Here is a 21,255-nt window from a genome sequence, read left to right as displayed (position 1 = left end):
TCCTTGTTCCTCAGGAGATGACAGTACAGGAGCATGCACTCTTGCATGCAGCACTGTACCATGTGCAGTGGGATGCCAGAGGCTCGCAAGAGCTGATGGTAGTTCAGCGACTCAGTCTTGACATCGTCTGCCAGGAGAAGGCACAGCCTCACTGCCACAGCAAGCCACATTCCCATGTAACATGATCGTGACCATAGGAAAGGTCCTTCAGAGAAACAGCTCTTGGTCTGTGGTTCCTCTTGGAGGAACTCACGCTGTACCCCAAGCTTTGCAAACAATTCTCTGCTGCTCTCTGCCATTTCCAAAGAGCAGGGATAACACACCTGGCCGGACGTGTGGTGGGAAGGGGAAGGTGGCTGCTGCCTTCTCACCAGGGATGATGTCGTTGGGAGACTGGAGGTCCTGCAGCCACAGCACCCCGATGTCCAGCTGGAAGACAGGCCTTAGCACTGAAACTGCCTTCTTTGCTGTGGAATTGTTCTCGGACTTTCCTCCCGAACGGCTGCACGTGGGCCCCCCTGCTGGATCCAGACCCAGACCTAAGATGCAATGACCACTTAGAAATAGTGGAAGCTGGTTTTCTCTTTGCAACCAGCTCCTTTCCTCGGGGCTGAGCTCTGGGCCCGAGGCACGTTCTCCTGCTGCCCTCTCCTCCTCCCCACTCCCAGCTCTGCTCTTCACACCATCCCACCCACACCTCAACTCTTCGTGCCTAAACGGGAGGCTGATGTGCAGGCCATCGCTGCCTGCGTGCAGCTGGGTTTCCCAGGGCAAACAGCAACCCTCAGTACAGCCCAAGGCTGAAAAAGCCATCAGGAAAGAGAGGCGAGCTCAAGGGGCTGAGTGCAGGGACACCTTTCTTCCTCCTGGGCTGCTTCCCCTCCTTTGTGCTTTTGTTAGCAGTCCATGGAGAGCAAGGGGATGCTCACAGCCTATTGCTAGCAGTTACAGTTGGGCTGAAAAGCCACCCATTGGGAACACCAACAAGGAAATGAGGGAAAACCAGCAGAATTTCAGGGGAGAGCCGACCGGTTCATCGCCCCGCAATTGCCAGCCCAAGCAAGGGACCTTTTGACCAGCTACAGAAACAGGCAGCACCGTTTTTAAAAAGTTGATTTCGCTTTTATTCAATACAAAAGGATTTGGGTTGTATTTATCAACACAGCCCAAAATGAAACCCCAGTGTCCAGGATCTCTGCTTAGCAGTGAGTCATTCAGCCTCCCGTCAGACACAAGGAGAAGCCTGACCCTGTGGCTACGTCACCTTCTCTCTCTCCAGGCCCGGCTAGCTGTATTTCAATCTCATACTAGACCGGCTCTGGCCCTGAAGAGATGCATCCTGAAGGAAGACAGTGTCTCCATCTCTTGCCATAGATGAAGTCCTGCCTCTGGCAAGTCCTCTTTGCTTGGAACGCAGCACAAGCCCTTCCCTCCCAGTTGCCTTAGTTCCTCTGCACTGTCCGTGACAGGGAAAGCACGGCCATGCCAGAAAACCGGACGACTCAGTCAGCTGCCTTTGGTGCCACCTCTGAGGAACCATTCCAGATGACTCTAGTGTCCTGTGGGCCTTCTTGGTCAAGCCCTTATTGGTTCTTTTTGCTTTCCTTCTTGGCTTTCTTCCTCAGCTGAGCAGCACTTGCCTTGGGTTTCTTCACTGTCTCCCAAGTCTTAGTTCCAGGACTGTGTGAGTCCTACAAGAATCAATTCAGAAACGGTCAGGGAACCTTCACAGCTAACAACTGGCTGACAGCTCGCTTTGGGAGCTCAAGTCACCCTCCTGGGCAGCTTTGGCTGCCAGTACTAGAAACCACCTTTCCGACATTAGGGCACGCTAGAAACTCCACCTCTATCTTAATCCCAAAAGACCCACACAAACTAGAATCCAAAGCCATCTCCTGCAAGGCAGCGCCTGCACAGGGTTGGACACTGCCTGGCAGTGCACAGAGCACAGCAGTAAGATGAGTCTGCACCTCAAGGCTTCTTGCGTGCATCAGGTACAGCACACACACCGAAGGACGGACAGAACAAACTACGCCTCTTTCAGCAGTGCCGGGACACACTACCGTAGGCAACAGCTACAAATTGTTCCCTCCCTGCCTATTGTCTGTGCCTTTCTATCAGCCTCAGAGAGCACGACTTACTGGCTTATGGCACATGGAAACTGGCACGATTACAACTGACGCACTCTCTGTGAGCTGCAAAGTGGCTCCGCAGAAGAGATCGTGGTGCAGCACATTCTCCGCCAGCGTGGGCTCAGGGATCTCAGCTGGGGAGAAATGCCCTTCAGGAGCCTGCTGCTCTCCCACTCTCAAGGAGGCTGCTTTCTACAAGAGGGGAAAAAGAGTCATCATTCTCTCATGCACATTGGTGTTACAGACTGACTTAGCTGTTCTGAAGATATCCTTGGCCTACTGACCCAATAACAAAGAAGGGCATGAAACGCAGTTGCATCATCTTTTACCACCTGCCGAGGAAAAGATTCCTCCAACTTGAGCATTGCTCCACTTGCAGGTGAGGGGAGCAGGAGCTGAAGAGGATAGGTGGACATGAAATAAGGGAAAAGCTTAACAGCAAGCAGATCTGTTGCAGACAGTGCCACAAGCTGTGTTTGAACAGCACTGCCTTAGCGCACGCTTACAGTAAGGCACACCTACCTGGCAAGGGTCACACAGGCACCTATTGCTCCCCTGAGTCCCAACTCCATTTCTCAGCCACTCACGCTCTCCTTCCTCAATGTTCTGCAACAGAAGAAAAGTCACAAGACAGAAATTCAATTCATCGCAGACGTCATCAAACCTCCCGTCTCAGTGCACTCGCACTCATTTCTCTGCATGGTAAATCAGGGGAGTGCTTACTGAGTGAGCGGCATTTACTGCCAATTGCTAGCAGCAATCTATGCCTAACTCTAAACTACTAACAGTAACCTATGCCTAACGCTAAAACTAAACACTAAAACTACGCTAACACTAACATCAACAACAAAACCCAGAAGGGGGACCTAACTGCTAAAAGGGGAAGATGGAACTGGAGGCCTGCAGAACCGCGGAGGAGCAACAAGGTGGAGGAGGAGCAGATGTTAAACAATGCCACCCAGCTAATGCTGGGGGTGGGGCCGCGCGGCGGGTAAGGAGCCCAGCGCCCGGACCAGCGATGGCGGAGCTGTGACCGCGCCGATGCGGGGCCTGGCACGGTGGTGTGGTGCCAGGCCAGCTGTGCCGCAGGCGGATCCACCTCCATGGGCTCCTCTGGAGGTGGATCCACCTCCATGGGCTCCTCTGCAGGTGGATCCACCTCCATGGGCTCCCCATGATCAGTCACAGCGGAGGTCCGGGTGCAATGGAACCGGGCTCTCTTCCTCCTCTCCCTCCTCCACTTGATGGTCACGGCGGGCCCCCTCCTCCTCTTCGGTTCTGGGGCCCCCAGCTCCCTCTTCCCATTTAAAACCACGCTATCCTCTTCTCTAGCTCTCTTCATGCTGGACATGGCTGCCACCTGCCCAGCACTCTTATCTATTATACCACTCACATTAAGAAGCTTTTGCTTTCCCTTTCTTACTCAGAGTAAAGAAACATTTCTATTTTTTTAAGAAAAAGTTAAGAATCTAAATAATATCTCTGAGACAAGAGACCAATCATCTGACAAATTCCACATGGGTATGAAGTATCTCGCTGCGCCCACATTGCTCTCAGGAGGTGCAATGTATGAACTATGAAATTTAAAGCCATATAGCAGATTATGTGAATTTTTGTTATGCAGCAAAAGACAGATGTTATGTGTATTTTGGTATGCTTAAAATAAGAAAACAGAAAAGGCAGCAGAAAAATTCACTAAACTCATACCCAGGTGGAAGAGGACCTTGACTGACTGTAGTTAGTGCCTGAGTTGCAGGAGTTACTGGCTGGACTTGTCTTGATACTGGAGGTGTGGTGAGTGCAGCAGTTGCAGGAGCTGTAGTTGCTTCTGTTCCCCCCTCAGGGCTTGGTTCTGAAGATGTATTTGCAGCTGCACCTGCCAGTGAACCTGCACTGGCCCCATCATTCTCTGTGGATGTGGATGGAGAACCATTTACACTTCCTACGACGCCAGACATGTCATTGCATTTCTCTCTGTATTGGTAATCTATTTCAGAATTTGTAAGTCACAAAAGTAGATGTGCAAAAGGTGGTGGTTTGAAGTAGTATGCACATATAGCCACATTTTCTATTTCACACACACACACAGACACACACAAAAGGCAACTTTAGCTGCACTCTGTAAAAATGCTTCAATCCAAGAACTATCAGCTATTCAGCTGCACAGCTTTGATATGACAAAGAAAAGTTATTCACTAAAGCAACTTGTCTGCATTTTCTAAACATTAGATGATTATAAAGAAAAAGCTACTTGCTTGCGTTGATGGATTTCCCATTTAATATTTGCAACAATTTAAGAGGCAGCGTGCATAACATTTTCAAGAAGAGAAAAATTAAGGCTGTGGAAGGGAGAATACATGCATTCTTTAAACGCTTTCAGATTTTTTTTCCCATGCAGGCCATTTGGTAGGCAGTGTTAAGAACTATACACAAGTCTTATTACTAAACTACACTGCCTTTATCTTTTAAAATAATTACTGCAGCCCAGTTTTCCGTCCAGCCTCAGTATTTATCAATTGTGACAATAAGATCACCAAAACACATGGTAGTGTATGCATGTGGAGGAGTTAACCTGAAAACACCTACCACTGTCTTAAAGCTTTGTAGTTTCTAAATTATAAGATGTACTAAAAAACATATTTATTTTCACGCAATCAGTGTTTGAAGTGCTGCTGTTTCAAATAATTTAACCAGGACTGTAGAAACAAATCACTAGTCTTTCAAGCTCCAGTATTATCTACTTGAGGCAGTTCTGTAAGTCCTTCAGCAGATTTGTTCACGGGTCTCATTAAAGTTAACTGAATGCAACAGTAGCACTCACTCATGTTCTTTTGGCACCAGCTCCAACATATTTAGCAGTATCGCTGCAATCATCACTTACCTGTCGTGGAAACAGAAATTACTTATAAGAGGAACAACGATGCTGAATGCAAGCTGTTAAAATAGAAGTTATATATCCAAGAATTTACCCTGAAAAAAACTGTAGTTAAAAACACGCATCGGAAAACGTTACGTTCATTTTTAGACTGTACAGAGAATCCACAGCTTTGAAGTGGATGTCTGGCCCTAGAATACGCACCAGCTACTGATGTGGGTCTGCGGGGTGTGGGTGGAGGTGGTCAAAAAGGCCTGGGAGGTCGAGAAGGTTTGCAGCTTCCATTGGTGAGTAGTGGGGAATCACTGCCATTAACAGTCTTGTTTTTATTTGAAGCAGCATCTTCAGAGCTTTCAAGGCCATCTGAGTGATTCCTTTGTAGGAAAAGACAGAAAGGAGAACTATACTAAGAGTGTATGGATGACAACAAGTTTTATAAAAGAAAGGAGAATGTAATAATTATGGCTAGATAACTCAATCTTCAGTCTGTGCAAACAGTTTTAAGTTAAAACCCTATGTTTCCAACCACTCCGCTATGGAAAGCATTTTAGGCTCAAACAGGAGGCAGCTGATGATATTAATGAGAGCACAGCAATCCCTAAGTATTTGGAAAAGGAAAAAAAAGGCAGAGCTAGATTCATCTAATGTTGTCCCCAGAAATCTCAGTCATTATCCACAACAAGGTAAAATCTAGGTCAGGCGGTACTAGTGAAGATAAGTAGGACTGCTAGCTTATCAAGAAACGATTATGTCCATTTGGAAAGTTCCATGTTTGTTTCTGTTAATCATGAAACTTTGCTTTGTGGTAGAAACTCCACTCTCCATTAATAAAAAGGTGAAAAGCAGGCAGGAGACCCAAAGAACCTGAACCCAGGGAGAAGCAGATATGCTGAATTCAAACCTAACCTGTCAGGAGAACTGGAATCTAAAGAAGAGATGAAACTCTGGGGAGCGTAACACAGGACCTATTATGGCAAAAGAATATTACTTAGGCTGCAATCTGAGCTCTGCCTGGGTTCCTCAAAACTAGAGGAGAATGGTCTTCTGCAGATACTCCTTACTCTTCATCCCAATTAATATCTTGCACAACTGCAAAATGCCAATATGTTCCTTCTGCAAATGTTACAATTTCTGTGAAATGTTTTTGGACGACTCATGATGAAAGCAATTCCTACTCCCTCATCCCTCAAACCTTTCCCACAAAAAAGCCTTCACAGAATATATCATAAGAGGAAAATTCTACTCATTCAATTTATCTCATGCCTGCCACGTGTGTAGTGGTTTCCTATTTGTTTCTTTTTGTTCTGAGCAAATCCTCTATGTAAGATGATGTTGAAGTTCACACCTTAAAGCAGAGCTTATATACTGCTGCTCGCTGGGGATATTACAAGACAAGAAGGGGATATTTTGAGACAAAGCACCTCATCGCTCATGTTTTTCTTCTGTAATCACTCATAGGCTCCTGTCCTTGCTTTAAAACATTCTGCTACTGCTATATCATAATTCCTCATTTACAACAGTACAACACATTACACTGTTCATAATGCTGCCTTGTTACAAATGCCTAGACATAACAGCTCTATCAGGGCAGTTCACATGGAAACTAGTATCAAAACTATGCATTTTTAAAAACTCAAGTTTACCACAAAAGCATCCAAAACTGTTCTTTGGTTAAAAACAAGCAACACCATAAATGGCTGGATAGAATATCAGCAGTCTACAAAGCCAAAATGTGAATAATAAATGTGTGCAATGGTACGGTGAAGTACCTGACGTTCACATTTGTCGTCACGATGTTCTGCTAAACTTAATTATCTCTGGGAAAAAAACACAACAAGTGGAGCTTCTACTAAACTGAATCTTTTGGGAAAAGTAATATATATATATTACCTTTTGGAAATGTAATATATATCTATTTTAAATATTTCCATCAATATTTTCCTTTCAAATACGGAATCTGAACAATTGCCACATTTTGCCACATTTTGCCATCAGTACTTATTCATAGACAGAATTTCAATAATGCTTCAGATTACATAGTGTGACAGTATTTTCTTGATTGAGCTAAAAGAAATGGGAGAGATAAAAGTATTTTAAAATCTTCATTTAATCTTACTTAATATATTCTTCTTTGTTTTCTTCCGTCACAAGAATGTTGCTACCATTTGGCTTCAAATCATGGCTTTGGATTTCACCTAGAATTTCTTTAGCAACTGAGAAAAACACTTCCAAGCAACATTCTTAAATATCATTCTCTCTGCAAGGATGAAAATGTAATTATTAATAACCAGGTCCAGACTGTGCACGCAGTAGAAGAGATGGGTACGAAGAATATAAGGACTTTTCTTAACTCTTTAGAGCTCACGAATCAAGTTAAGGAAACGTTACACAATAACTGTGGTTTTGTAAGATTTACAGACTACACCTCACTGATGTGCATAAGCAAACTGTGCACTAGGTACAGTTGTATCCTTAAATTCATCTGTCACTGGGCTGACAAATTACCCACCGCCTCTAAGTGGAATGCCTATGGAATACAAAAACCTTTGAAGTAATGACATTGTTGTATGTTTCATTACCTGCTGCCTTGTGAAGTAATAGCAGATAAGAAGGAAAAGATTTAGAATGCTTAATGAATTATCTTCAACTCCAGTATATTTATGGGACTATCTTGTAAATCAAAATATTCCAAGCTCCTAAGTTAACAAAATAATATGTTCCTGAGAAAGAGGAATTTTCTCATTAGAAACTTCAAAATAAGAAGAACCTTAATTCAACAAACATTGCTCAGATCTCTGTTCTGTTTATGTGGTTTAATAGCCAGAATAACAGGTGCAACATTGCAATTTCTATGTTGGTATGTGCTTCTCTATAGCAGTGATGCACATATGCAGGGGTGCTGTACTGGGGCAGGCAGGGACAAGGTTGCTGTTCCCACGGCAGCCACACGGTGCTGTGCTTTGCACTTGCTGCCAGAGCAGCACTGGTATCACAGCCGTGTTTTGGCTCCTGCCAAGCAGTGCTGGCACAGCATCAACTCTGCAGCCCCTGAGCCAGCAGGCTGGGCGTGGGCAAGAGGAGGGGGAAGGACATCAGCAGGGCACTGATCTAAACTGATTGAAGGGATATCGCATACCATACGATGCCACACACAGCATGAGGAGCTGGGGAAGGGCTACAACATGTACTGAGGCCTTGCTTTCCAAGGGGTGGCCAAACACTGCTTACTACTGAGAGAAGCTGCGGATTTCCCATCCCTGGGGGTCTCCAAGGCCAGGCTGGATGGCACCCTGGGCAAGCTGATCTAGTGGCTGGCAACCCTGCTGGCAGCAGTGGAGCTGGAACCAGGTGGACTCTGAGGTCCCTTCCAACCCAGGCCACTCTATGATGAGCAGAGGATAATTGTTTCCTCTCCTTGTATGGCCTTTGCTTGGTGTTTTTCTTTTTCCTCCTTTTCCTTTAAATTGTCCTTATCTCAACCTATGAGCATTTCGTTCATTTATTTTCCAACCACATTTTCTCTCCCCCCTCTTCCTTTGAGGGGCAGTAACAGCATGGTGTGGTGGTGTTCTGTTGATAACTGGTGTGAAACCACCACTTGATGAACATTTCCCCAACATAAAATGTAAATGCCCTTAACTATAAACATAGAAACATCATTACTGAAAACATCACCGTGATGTATTTAGTGCTGTGATGCAACAGTGCTTCTCAATTTGATCTCTCCAAAATACAATACAAAACCTCAGGAGAGCTGATGGATGGCAAAATAAAATTACTTCTTCCTTTCAAATGAGACACCTGCTCTAACTGACTCAGCTTGAGCAGAGGGGCCTCACTAGACGAACTCTCCAGGTCTTTCCAAACAAAGTAATTCTGCAGATTTTCTGAAAAAGTGGGACCAGAAAGTGTTTATTGCAAAGCTTCCTGGGAATTTGCATCATTTGCTTTTTTGGTGATTAATAAAAAGGTATCCTCCCTGCCAGGTGTGATTTTTTTACCGCACATTTACAGTGATTTCCTTCAGCAGTGCTGGTAAGCAGGTCCAGCTACTGACCTCTGCATTTAGAGCTCAGTGCACACTGCTTAGAGGTCTGAAGGTTCTTCTCTGAAATGCTCAGGTACTTCCGTGTTTACTCAAAAGGGGCAAAGCCTTTCATGGACTCCAGATTAGAAGACTTCTGTATCAGTACAGATACTGTAATTGACATGTAGTTCGTATTTTCTCTAGAGACAGCTTTCAGAAAAGTTCTTGCTACAGCCCTAAGTTTCCTCATTGCTTTTTTTTCTGAGGCAATAAGCTAGAAATTAAAAAAAAACTTCGAACAGCCAAACTAGCCAAAAAAAAAACCCCTCAAAATACTAAGTGTAAATTAATAAAAGCATAGGTAGCCAGCAGAGTGGAGAAATTTGAAAATAACACTTAGAGTGAAATGCAAAAGTTGTTTTTGACAAGTTCTGAGTTTTTTATTTCCCTACTTCCTATGTAAGCTTCTCCTGGTAGGACTGCTGGTCCTACTTGGAAACCTACTCAAACTTTTTGTACTTGGAAAGCTCACAAACTATCACCTGAATGCTGTCTGGCAATGCTGCACACTTTGAAGTAAAGGTGAGGAGGAGGAAAAAGTAATCTGTAATGTCTACAAGTTCTCTTCCATGCCACTAACAAGCAGCTTAGTACTGGTATTCAGAAGGCTCTGTGCTCTCTTTTGATCCATTTTAGCAACACATGCATCAAAAGAACTATACAGAGAATAAATACAACACACTTCTGCACCAAAAGACCTTCAGGTTATCAGATGTTATTTAAAAAAACCAAAACACTGTTTTGAAATGTGCAAATGATAGTGCTGAACAAGTGTCCAGCTCACCTTTACTAATAGACAAATGCAAAGAGGTGACTATGTTTACAAAAGGTTATACTGCTCTTTCACTCTTAGACTCTCCACAGAACGTTAATGGAGTGACATTGTTCTTAAGGTAAATTTTGTTACAGATGGTACTTATTAGAATTTATTCACAAATTCCTTGCCCCTCGATTAAAGACCAATTAGTGTAAATTTCTTTCCTGTAGCTTTCTCTCACTGTTGTATTTGCTTGATTTCTAAAATCCAGTAAGTCACAGGATAACAAGGATAAAGAAAAAAATACACACCTGCTTGAGATTCTTTAATCTCAAGAATCAAGCCTTCGATCTTTTTTTCCCTTTCAGGTCTCAATTTCACGTCATCTTTACTCAAATGCCCACTACTGAAGTTTCCTAATGAAATGTTCTCTTACTGCACCTTCTAGCAGCACATTACCCAGCTCAGAACATGCTACCTTTTCAAAACTGATCCAAAACTCCTATTTCAACTTGTAAATATCTCAAAAGCTCTTTCACCCTTTCTTCCTTGCTTACAATAACAATCCCAAGATTCATCACCAGAGATGCACTACTTTTCGTCTTTCACATTTCTGCTTCTTAAAAATGCATTCATCTCCTAAGCTTTTTAAAAAATGCTTGATCATTCTTGAGTGAAATACGTTTTACCTCTCTAGACCCTTAAACCAGCCTAAGTTTTCAGATTTTTAAAGAATTATTATTTATCATTATAGCAGTAGAAGTTTTAACTATTTATCCCTTCTATTCCTCAGCCTCCAATTCCTGCTTTTAAGTGTCAGGAAAAAAAAAAAAAAAATCACCACTGTTATTAGAACAAATGGTGCATAACAACCCTGGAAACTTGCTCTTACAAAATTAGTACCGAACTACAATGCTTTAAAACTAGATGCTGTTTAAAATTATTTCTAAGTAGTATTTTTATGATGTTTCCAACACAGTTCTCGTCTTTGTGCAAAAAAACCCCAAACGTATATATATATATATTTATATTTGTTTCATGGACACAGTGACACTTGGAGACAGAATTTCACATTTTTGCATGATCTTTAGATATACAAGCATGCCTGTGTGCTAACTGTTAGTTTTTGTTAGTCTCTGTTCAAATAACATTATTAAGGTGTCAGGGCATTAAGAATGACATACAGATAACAGATTTCTTCAATTCAACTTCTCATGCCCACTACTAATATGTTTTAGTACAATACCTGTTGAAATGAGTCTTCAAATAATGTTTTTCTGTCAGATGGGCTCTAGGGAGACAAGAAGGGCAGTAAGGTGACAAAGTTGAAGGGACAGGCTACTTGGGGAGATTGCAAGGAAGTTGCTAAGGTATGCAGGGAGGAAGTTAGGACGGCAAAAGTCCAACTTGAACTCAGACTGGCCACCGCAGTAAGAGAGTAAGAAATCCTCTTATAAATATATCGATGGTAAGAGAAGGACCAAGGAGAATTTCCATCCTTTACTTGATGCAGTGGGGAATGTGACCACTGAGGATAAGCAGAAGTCTGAGGTCCTCAACGCCTTCTTTACACCTGCCTTTAAAAGGCAGATCAGTTATCATCAGGGCACTTTGTGCCCCGATCCCGAAGTCTGGGATGCTACGCAGAATACACCCCTGGTGATTCAGGTGGAGACAGTCAGAGAGCTCCTCCTCCATCTGGACTGTCACAAGCCCATGGGACCGGATGGGCTCCATCCTAGGGCGCTGAGGGAGCTGGTGAGGGTGATTGCTGAGCCACTCTCCACTATCTACCAGCGCACCTGGTTAACTGGAGAGGTACCAGTACTACTTGTGATTCCCATCTACAAGAAGGGCTGTAAGGAGGATCTGGGGAACTACAAGCCAGTCCCCAGTCAGGGGAAAGTTATGGAGCAAATCATCTTGGGTGAGATCTCATGGTATGTGTGTGGCATCCATGGGATCAGGCCCAACCAGCACAGGCTCATGAAAGGCAGGTCATACTTGTCAAACCTCATCTCCTTCTATGACTGGGTGATCAGCCTGGTAGATGAGGGAAAGGCTATTTATTGATGTAGTCTGCCTAGACTTCAGCAAAGCCTTTTCCATGGTCTCCCACAGTATTCTCCTGGGGAAACTGGCTGCCCATGGCCTGGACAGGTATAGCCTTCTTTGGCTAAGGAACTGCTAGAGGGCTGCACCCAACAGGTAGTGGTTAATGGAGCTAAATCCAGCTGGCAACCCCAGGGGTCGGTACTGGGGCCCATCTTGTTTGATATCTTTACTGATGACCTAGATGAAGGGATTGAGTGTACTCTCAGTATGTTTGCAGATGACTCCAAGTTGGGAGGTGGTGCTGACCTGCCTGAAGGCAGAGAGGCACTTCAGAGGGATCTAGAAAAGCTGGATCGCTGGGCTGAGGTTCAACAAGGCCAAGTGCCAGGTCCTGCACTTTGGCCACAACAACCCCATGCAGTGCTATAGGCTTGGGGCTGAGCAGCTGGATGACTGTGAAGAGGAAGGGACCTGGGAGTACTGGTTGATGTTCGGCTGAACAGGAGCCAACAGTGTGCCCAGGTGGCCAAGAGGGCCAACAGCATCCTGGCCTGCATTAGAAATAGTGTGGCCAGCAGCAGCAGGGAGGGAATCATCCCCCTGTACTCAGCTCTGGTGAGGCTGCACCTCAAGTACTGTGTCCAGTTTTGGGCCCTTCACTACAAAAAAGGCACTGAGGCCTCAATGTCCAAAGAAGGGCAACAGAACTGATGAGGGGTCTGGAGCACAAATCTTATGTGGAGCGGCTCAGGGAGCTGGGATTGTTTAGTCCGGAGAAGAGGCGGCTCAGAGGAGACCTTACTGCACTCTACAATTTCCTGAAGGGAGGTTGTGATGATGAGGAGGGGTTTGGCCTCTTCTCCCAGGTAACAAACAGGACCCAAGGAAACGGCCACAAGTTGTACTGGAGGAGGTTTAGGTTAGACCTCTCTGAGGTTTTTCTCTCAGAGTGGTCAGGCACTGGAATGGCTGCCCAGGGAGGTGGTGGAGTCGCCGTCCCTGGCAGTGTTCAAGGGGCATCTGCATGAGGAGCTACAAGATGAGATTTAGTGCTTGTGCTGGCAATGGTGATGGGAGGATGGTTGGACTAGATGACCTTGTAGGTCATTTCCAACCTTGTGATCTATAATTCTATGCATCTACCAATTCAAACAATAATTAATTCCTTCCTTCTTCACAGATCTTAACAACTTGGTTTCCTCTTCCTCTCAACACTCTTTCTTCATCCAGATCCTAGCAAGTCCTCTTGGATGCTTTCAACTGCTCAGCAAAATGAAAAATCAGGGAAATTGTTCTCTACTCTGGGAGAATTCCAAAGCTTTTTGACCAGGGGTAAAACTTGAGTACCTCACATTATTTTTTTCTAACTGTAGGAACTATCTTTTTTTATGTGCACATTACATATTTTCACATTTATCAACAGTTCTTGGAGATCCTAGAGAAAAAAACCAAAGGACATTCTTCCTCCTTTCTCCTATCACTTCACTACTACTTTGTGCTCCTCCATGACTGTGACACTACTAGCATATTCATTATTGCTTCTATTTTTAAAATAAGAAACATATATATTTTTTCCATGCAATTCCTTTGGAAATTAGTAATGGACAAACCTCAAGCTTTTGAGAGGTCTGAACTGGTCATGAAAAGCATCCAGAAGCTCAGAGGCTTATCCAAAGCTAATCTGAAAATTTCCAAACGTCTTCGCTCTAGAGAGAGGCACAGAAACCCGTTGGATCAGGACTCCCATCACTAACTGGGCTCACCTCTCTCACTCTGCTCCCTCACCAAACATCCAGGACTGGTTTTTACCATGTCCTTGCTGAAGAGCACACAAGATACGCAAGCACACCGTTCTCCCTAGGAAAAACATGGCTCCTAGGCATCTACACTGCAAACCTATAAACAGATAGTTTATAGATAGATAGTTGCAAAGTCTTATAGGAATCAGAACAACTTAAAACGTATGCCTGAGGCCCCTGTTTAGCAGTAACGGCTTGCTGAATTTGGGCTCACAATATGATTCCAACTTGTCACCTTCCTGCTTTCCAACTGCCTTCACTGTGCTTTGAAGCTAAGATCCAATGCCTTAATGCCCTTATGTAACAGCATCTACTTCATCAAACACAGAGGAAGGAGCATCTCAGTAACATACATCACACACCAGCCAGGCTGGTAAAGATAGGTAACTCTTCTGTGACAGCTTCATCGGAACCTTATTGTATTAGCCTTGGTATCACCCGGAACTCATTCCATTCACTGCTTTGAGGGGTCAGAGCCTAAACTCTACTAAAAGGCCACATATCATCATGAAATCAGGTACACCTGATACAACCACACCACTAAGGCTCCTTTGCTAAACTTCAGTGGTTCCCAATGCTTGCTTAAAAAATAAAATCCAGCGAGAATATCAAGCGCCAACACTTTCCTCAGTATCCCAACATCCCTGCCTTGTCCATCTCTGGCCAGCAGGACTAAATTCAAAGCAGCGCAAACCACAATTCCACACAGGTAGCTTGAAGCTATGTTTAATCTTGCAGATCAGAGCTCAATAAACATTGGCTTGGCACAAGTCACTCACACAGAACAGTGGCTCTGCTATCACCAGTACCTGCTATACATCAAGAAGGAACGTGCTGAGGAAAATGAACACAGCAGCATACAACATAGAGTTCCTCATGATTGTCAGCACTGAAAGCAAAGCAGGCTGAAGAAAAAACCTCAGGTAAATCCATAGAGGACAGCAAAGCAAGGAGGACGAAGGACATGGACTGATCCTGAACCAAACACATTAGACAACAAGAGCCTTGAGAGGACTAGTTGGTTACACAGATAAACAGTACGCACACCTGAAATGGTGATTTCTTCTGAAGACTCTAGTGTGTTCCTCATCAAGAAAAAAGATAATACATTAAAAAAATCAGGATGGATATAATTTGAAATTTTTTTTCAACTGACCTGGCATCCTGGGGCAAACTGAAGACAAGACAGGACACCAATACAGAAAAAAAAAGAACTAACAGCATAGGGGGGTGCCACAGAGAAACTGGAAAGTGACCAAATCTCTGCTCAGGTAGAAACCATTGTGTGAAGTAGACAGCTTTTGCCAATGAGGAGCACAGTGGGAGGATGAGGATGAGGAAGGATGCCATCTGTAGCACAGACATTCACACCAGTGGCATAGCGTAGCGCAGAGCTACAATTTCAAAGTGATTGTAAGGTTTTATTTAACAATGCTGTTGTGTGGGATGAGCTCAAACAAGCTGCAAGTGACTGATTAATCAATGCATCTCAGTGACCTCAAAACCTGATTGTCTTGGAAAAAATAAACAGAACATGCCATCTCAAATAACATATAATCGATCTACAGAATTGAATCCAGCAGGCAGTCCTGTGGCCAAATTTTGTGCTGGCAGCAGACTCTTCTTATGACCATTAGGAACATTCCCAGTTACAGAGCTACCACAACTTGGGCAGAAAATATACAGACCCACCTGGGAGAATAGAAAATAAAGAAGCAACTTACCCTCCCCTTATCCAACTCCACTCTCACATTTAGAAGTGAAACTACAACTTTAAATGCCAGGAAAAAATGAGGGAAAAAAAAAATCATCCGGTATTTTCCAGGCAAACACCAAGATCATAGAATCACAGAATGTCCCAAGTTGTACGGCATCCACAAGGATCATCAAGTCCAACCTCATGTTCCAAGAAGGACCACCCAAACACAAACGGTCTTTAAGCTGCAGCAGCTCAGGACCAGGCCCACAGCCCTGGGGAGCCTGCTCCACAACCACTGGTATCAGATGCAGCAAGCACAGGGAGCAGGCAGGTAGGCACAGCAAAGCAGCAAGCAAAGACCAATCTCTGAGAGGGGGCCTGCTTACAGAAGTAAACCTGGGGCCTACCTACAGAAAGCCCTCTGGAAGACCCAGAAAGGCTTTGGGATAGCTGTTAGCTCATCAGCAATAATAACATCATCAGATGGTGGATCGTCTGATGGCGCAGTCACAGCTTTGGACAGAAATTGAGCAAAACATGAAGACTGAATTACTCGAGAACAACAGCAACATTAACCCCACAATGCCCTTATTACTGAGCTAATTAATTCCCAGGTAGTTAGAAATAGATTTGGAGTCTACGCACTTTCTCCTTGCCCACAGAAAAAAAAATAGTCCAAGTTACAGAATGGCGGGGCAGAAATTATAGACTGTGTTGCAATGTAACAAGCTCCAATCTCCATGCACAGTTACGTCTTATACTATTGCCTTTGAAATTCAAGGCTCAGATCAGGAACAAGCCTGCATCTTCATACTGTCACAAGGGTCAGCTATATCCTCACATCAAACAATACAGGATTACGGAGAAGAGCCAAAGAGGTGTCGTCTACAGAAGCGGAGAAGTAAAATTCAGGCAGGACTGAGAAAAAAAAAGCTGTTTGCAGCAACGCGTACTACTGAATAACTTTGAGTGTTTGAAATTACAGAAGACGTTGAATAGCAACTGAAGAGGACTTGTTTCAAGTCAGTCATGGGAGATCTGTGCTTTTTACTAACTAATCTCAACCTATTACCATGGTAGCTGTTACTGAAACAACTTCTGTTCAAGAAGTCATCTTTTAGTTCCATGCTCCTGAGATCACCGGAATACTGCTCTCAGTCTTTGAAATTTAACAGACAGTTATATAAATATTATAAATATTATATATTTATTATGTATATAATAATCCTGAACAACAGATAGTAGCACACTAGGTTGACTTTGCGAGTTAGGATTCTTACAGGAACAACAGTTTTCATCACTTCCTTCGTTTTGGCATACAGAACAGCTAAAGAAAAAGCAGTTCTCAAGTAATTCTGACGCTTGGAGCATCCGCTTCTTCAAGTTTAAAGGAAAATCGTTGAAGAGATGCTTTTGTATTAGTTTTGCTTGGATTCTGAAAGGCAACATGCTAGGAGGCAGTGGGTTTGTTTCTCACCGAACAGATGTTACAGTCCCACTGACCTTCCTTTTTAGCAAAGCCAGATCCAAATTTCCCTCGTGCAGTATTATGTTTGGCTTTGAAACTTGCAGTACATTCAGTGAATGGGGAGCCACGTGTTTCCCACATAGCTGGATTTGGGCTCTGGCATGAAACATAATTCTTTGCAGTTGTTTTCTTTGGAAGAGCAACAACTTACCTGTTAAGGGAGCTTCACGAAGATTTTGTGCTGAGAACTATCTGACATAGCATCTGTTCCATAGCTTTTAGCAGACCACCAATGAGATGATACACTCACACTGGAGTTATTACATTTCATTTCCTGAATTTCATTCTGTTAAAGACAGTGTTTCAATTAAGAGAATGTAAAGGTATTCCATCGGTATTTGAAGAAAACCTAAGGAATAATCCCTACTCTCTTGCTGTTTAAAAGCATGTTTAAGGTCTGAGAAAAAAATCAAGAGTTAACTGCTGGAATAATTCAAGATCTGCCCGTCCTGTACAGAACTCTGAGACTGTTCTCCAAAGCTAGAAAAAGCCCAGAACCAAGAGGACGATAGCCAAGCTGATGAAAGCAGGACTCTTTCTTGTTCACACAGTCCTTAGAAAGGCTCCCTCCGCATCTCTGAGTCCCCAGTCAGAGTTTATAGGCAACAAGTTTTACTCTCGCACTCAATTTCAGCAGATGTTCAGAGCAGATGTTTTCATGAGTCGTGCACTAGTCCAGAAAGAATGTCTGTCCAATGCTTGGATCACCAAGTACCTACCGTAACAAAAAGATCAACTGTTCTGCATTGAATATAGTGACAAAGTTATTTACCTTTAAAGCCTCCACTTGCTGACAGAGCATCTGAAGTAAAGACTGGGCATCTTCTGCCCACTGAGGGAGAGTTTTAGGAGAAAACTGGAAAAAAAAAAGAATGTACTGAACTTTGAGTTGTTATTCAAACGTAACGCTTCCCTGAAATCATATGTCTCATGTACCTTGTAGCTGTCAGTTGGTGAGAACAATAACTTCTTAGGAAATGGAATGGAATGTTTTACTCCTGAACCTGCAGCTTGAGAGATCTTTCTGGAGGAAAGATTCCCCTCTTCCTTCTCTTCAAATTCTCCAAGCTCCTGGATCACTGCGTTCAGCATTTCTGTTACAGTTTCAATAGACACTGGCAGCTGGAAAATTAATTGAAATGCAAGTCATGATTGCAATCCTTCCTCAGAGCAAGAGGCTACATTCTGAACTCTGGTAGAACAGCTCACAAGGCTTTCATTACAAAAAGACAGAAATGTTGTTAAGTTTTGTTCCTTGGTTTTGTATTGTTTTGTTTTGTTTTTCCTTCCCAGCAAAGCCCAACCTCTGTTAAAATTAATGTAAGAGGACAATTCACACAAGCCTGAATTCTACTTGGAAACTATCAACCACACTGAGAAGATAGTGGGAAAAAGCTGTTTGTTTACATAAAAACTGCCATTTGCAGGAGTCAAAACATTGCATGTTCTCGTGTTGTTAGAGAAGTTTCCCAGAATATATCAACCCACTGGAGTAAGGCAAGTTATTTGTCTGGGGGAACAAGTAAGTTTTCACTTGCCTTAAAGCAAAGGCTGCAAATGGTTTCAATTTGAAACTGTAAGCGACACCACTGCATCTCTCCAAACAAGATGTTGGGCAAGAATTACTTACTTTGTCAGCTACTGACAGATCTGAGGAGAACTCATCAATGATCTTCGTTAGGTAGTGCTTTCTTTTAAGAAGATAGGTTTTGTGTTCTCCTTGTTCTTCTGGCAAAACATCACCATTCACAATCTCCTCTGCCTTTTTTTGGCAAAGCTAAGCAACAGCATTTGGATTAATAAGAATCAGTTGGAATGCAAGTAACGAAAGAGCATTTGGGGTAATGCAGGTTAGGGACCAACCTTGGCAAGATTCCAGTATGAAATCACATTCTTGATAGCTTCAAATGCTAGGAAGGCATCATCAGTTTTGCCTTCAACCGCATCCAGCACTGCAAATGCTATTCGTGCCTCTTCTTCATAGGCTGCAACCTGAAAGACCTACAACCAAAGCCAAAGACAAGTCATACCTAACATATGCGTGAATACTTGGAACAGCTAGTGCATGCCAACATCCAGGAAGTAATCAGGTATTACTCATCTTCCTCTAAGACAAGAAAATACTTTTTCAACAAAGTTGGTGCTAAGGGAGTTCAGTGTCGTCCAAGCAGATACAGGTTCACATCTAAGAAAAGTTCTCAGAAAATATTTTTCCCCCTTCATCAGATACATTCTGATACTACCAAATCTCATCGTTAGCACAATGCAAAAAAAAAAAAACAAAAAAAACCCACCAACAACGAGTACATAACAAACAAACAAAAAAGCTCCAATGTAAATGTAAGTGTCTTATTTGCAGCTGGGATGGAACTGTTTCCTTCAGCGTGTCTGGTATGATGCGATGTTTTGGTTCTAGGAGAAAAGCAATGTTGAGAACACACCAATGCTTATAGTTCCTGCTAAGCATGTTGTACAGAACCAAGCCATTCTCAGCAAATAATCCAAGCAGCTGGGAGGGAACAGAATTAGGACAGCTGACTTAAACTGGCCAAAGGGGTGTTCCGTGCAGGATGACATCATGTTTAGCCATCTTCCAGGTTAAATCACAACCATAAGCTTGTATAAAGACATATAACCTTACTCCAATCTTAGATTGGTCAATCTGCACCTGAATGTCCACATTATGGAAACATTTGAAGAGAGGATCAGTTGGTTCAGGAATATTTTTGTTCTTTTTATTGTTTCCAAACTAATCAGGATTTTCTTCCAGTAGTAGACACTTCTTCCAATGTATTCCTTCTGATCACAGAAAATTTTCAGGCTGGTGCCCTGTTGAAAAGAAATAGAAACTACCTCAACAAATTCAAATCAAGTCTTACTAACACTTATTCTTTCCTGGTGTAGTTGTTTTCTTGAAAAATTCAAGAATTGTTCTCTGACACTTGTGATAAATTTCAGGAGGTCTCTCTCTAGAGTTATCTGAAGTAACATAAAGACAGAAAACAACACTACAGTTCACTGTAATGTGAAGAGGTAGTGAGGGAGAGTGTACCTGATAGGTTGACTAGATAGAGTAACTTACCCGACAAAGTTAACAGCAGTTCTCAATAGTACCTTCTCATCTGATTTTGTTTACTTTGTGTGTTCAGTTTACACAAGGAGAGAAAAAACGGATTGTACACCTTTAAAAATAATCTTAGCTTGCTATATTTTGCAGGCTTCTTGCCCAGTGTATAACTAAGGCAGGCCGAAGGCCATGCTTCTCCAGTGTTTGCAGAGTACTTAATCCATGCTGTGCAAGCAACTTCAGTTTTGTCTCTGATTCTGGTCTGAGTATCAAAGGAAACAGTCCTCAGTTAGTATTTTCTCTTTTTCTTCTATTCACGTGACTTGTTTGACGAAAACAAATAGCTAGTAGGTTCTAAACTAGCTCTAGTTTAGAAATGCTGTACATGAAACATTAAGCCCATTTACAGAAAGCTCGTATGCAGTAGGTCTCAAACCCCTACTGCAACAAAACATTCATGTCCAAAACAGCCCAACAAAGCAAACTAGTTTTACACAAACTATGGGAATCAATTCAGAAGCTGTCTAAAGGCTTGTTTCAAATATTTCTGAACTGAAGAATTCTTACATTGTTTTTTTTCTGCATAAGAATATGAACAGCATCCCACCAGGATGTTTGCTTCTCAGTACAGCACTGTTTGCACAGCAGCAACAGTAAGAAAGGAGGCTGATGTGTTTCATTACGAATATTAAATTTCTCTTGCAATTCTAAGTTGCTAGTGAATACCATCCCGAGTAGAAATACCTGTTTTTGTGAAAATAAATAAACAACAACAACCAAAAAATTAGATACCAAAAGAAATAAAGGAAAATAAAGGAGAAGAAAATAAATAAGAAAAGATAAAATAGCACTTAAATGCATTTAAGATGTACGAAAGTGCACTGACTTCAAGGTCCAACAGGCAAATGGATTCAGGAGTATCTGTCTCAAGTCTTGATGTTTCTTGCAGCAAGTGAAAAAGTTGTTTTTAAAATTGTCACATTGGGGGTAGCACCACTGCAAACCAAGCCACACAGGGTGCTGGAGACTACCAGCACACTACATTGTGCATTTGAACAGCACCTGTGCAAAAACAAAGCAGTAGCAAGTTAGTATCTACGTCCTAGGGAGGAAGGCTAGCGTCTGATCAAAGCTGGGTTTCATTCCAAGAGAAGTAAGGAGCTCTGAAGATTTCTCCCATCCTAGGAGCTTCCTAGCAACCTCTTCCCACCTGTCTGCCTTTGTCTAACAAGCTGGAACTAAGCATTTTGAAAAGC

At 42.9% G+C, this 21,255-nt stretch overlaps 1 protein-coding gene across 1 annotated transcript in view; it reads right to left on the bottom strand.

Annotated features, from left to right (window-relative positions):
- Positions 1–1,100: 1,100 nt before the first annotated feature.
- The window catches only part of LOC149914083 (RANBP2-like and GRIP domain-containing protein 8), a 26,197-nt gene continuing 6,042 nt past the window's right edge, over positions 1,101–21,255 (bottom strand). The window contains exons 3-13 of the mRNA XM_090127520.1: positions 19,574–19,681; positions 18,796–18,933; positions 18,563–18,709; positions 17,869–18,054; positions 17,705–17,788; positions 17,084–17,218; positions 5,212–5,381; positions 3,840–4,041; positions 2,655–2,738; positions 2,142–2,324; positions 1,101–1,691 (exon numbers count right to left, since the gene is read on the bottom strand). Coding sequence (XP_089983646.1) covers positions 17,087–17,218; positions 17,705–17,788; positions 17,869–18,054; positions 18,563–18,709; positions 18,796–18,933; positions 19,574–19,681 — 795 coding nt within the window. The 3' untranslated portion in view covers positions 1,101–1,691; positions 2,142–2,324; positions 2,655–2,738; ... (1 more) ...; positions 5,212–5,381; positions 17,084–17,086. The remainder of the gene's footprint in view (positions 1,692–2,141; positions 2,325–2,654; positions 2,739–3,839; positions 4,042–5,211; positions 5,382–17,083; positions 17,219–17,704; positions 17,789–17,868; positions 18,055–18,562; positions 18,710–18,795; positions 18,934–19,573; positions 19,682–21,255) is intronic.

This window comes from Phasianus colchicus, chromosome 31, assembly GCF_987193195.1.
Source record: "Phasianus colchicus chromosome 31, bPhaCol1.hap1.1, whole genome shotgun sequence".
Lineage (NCBI taxonomy): Eukaryota > Metazoa > Chordata > Aves > Galliformes > Phasianidae > Phasianus > Phasianus colchicus.
Note: the sequence above shows the minus strand (reverse complement) of the source record. Positions and strands in the feature narration are given on the sequence as shown.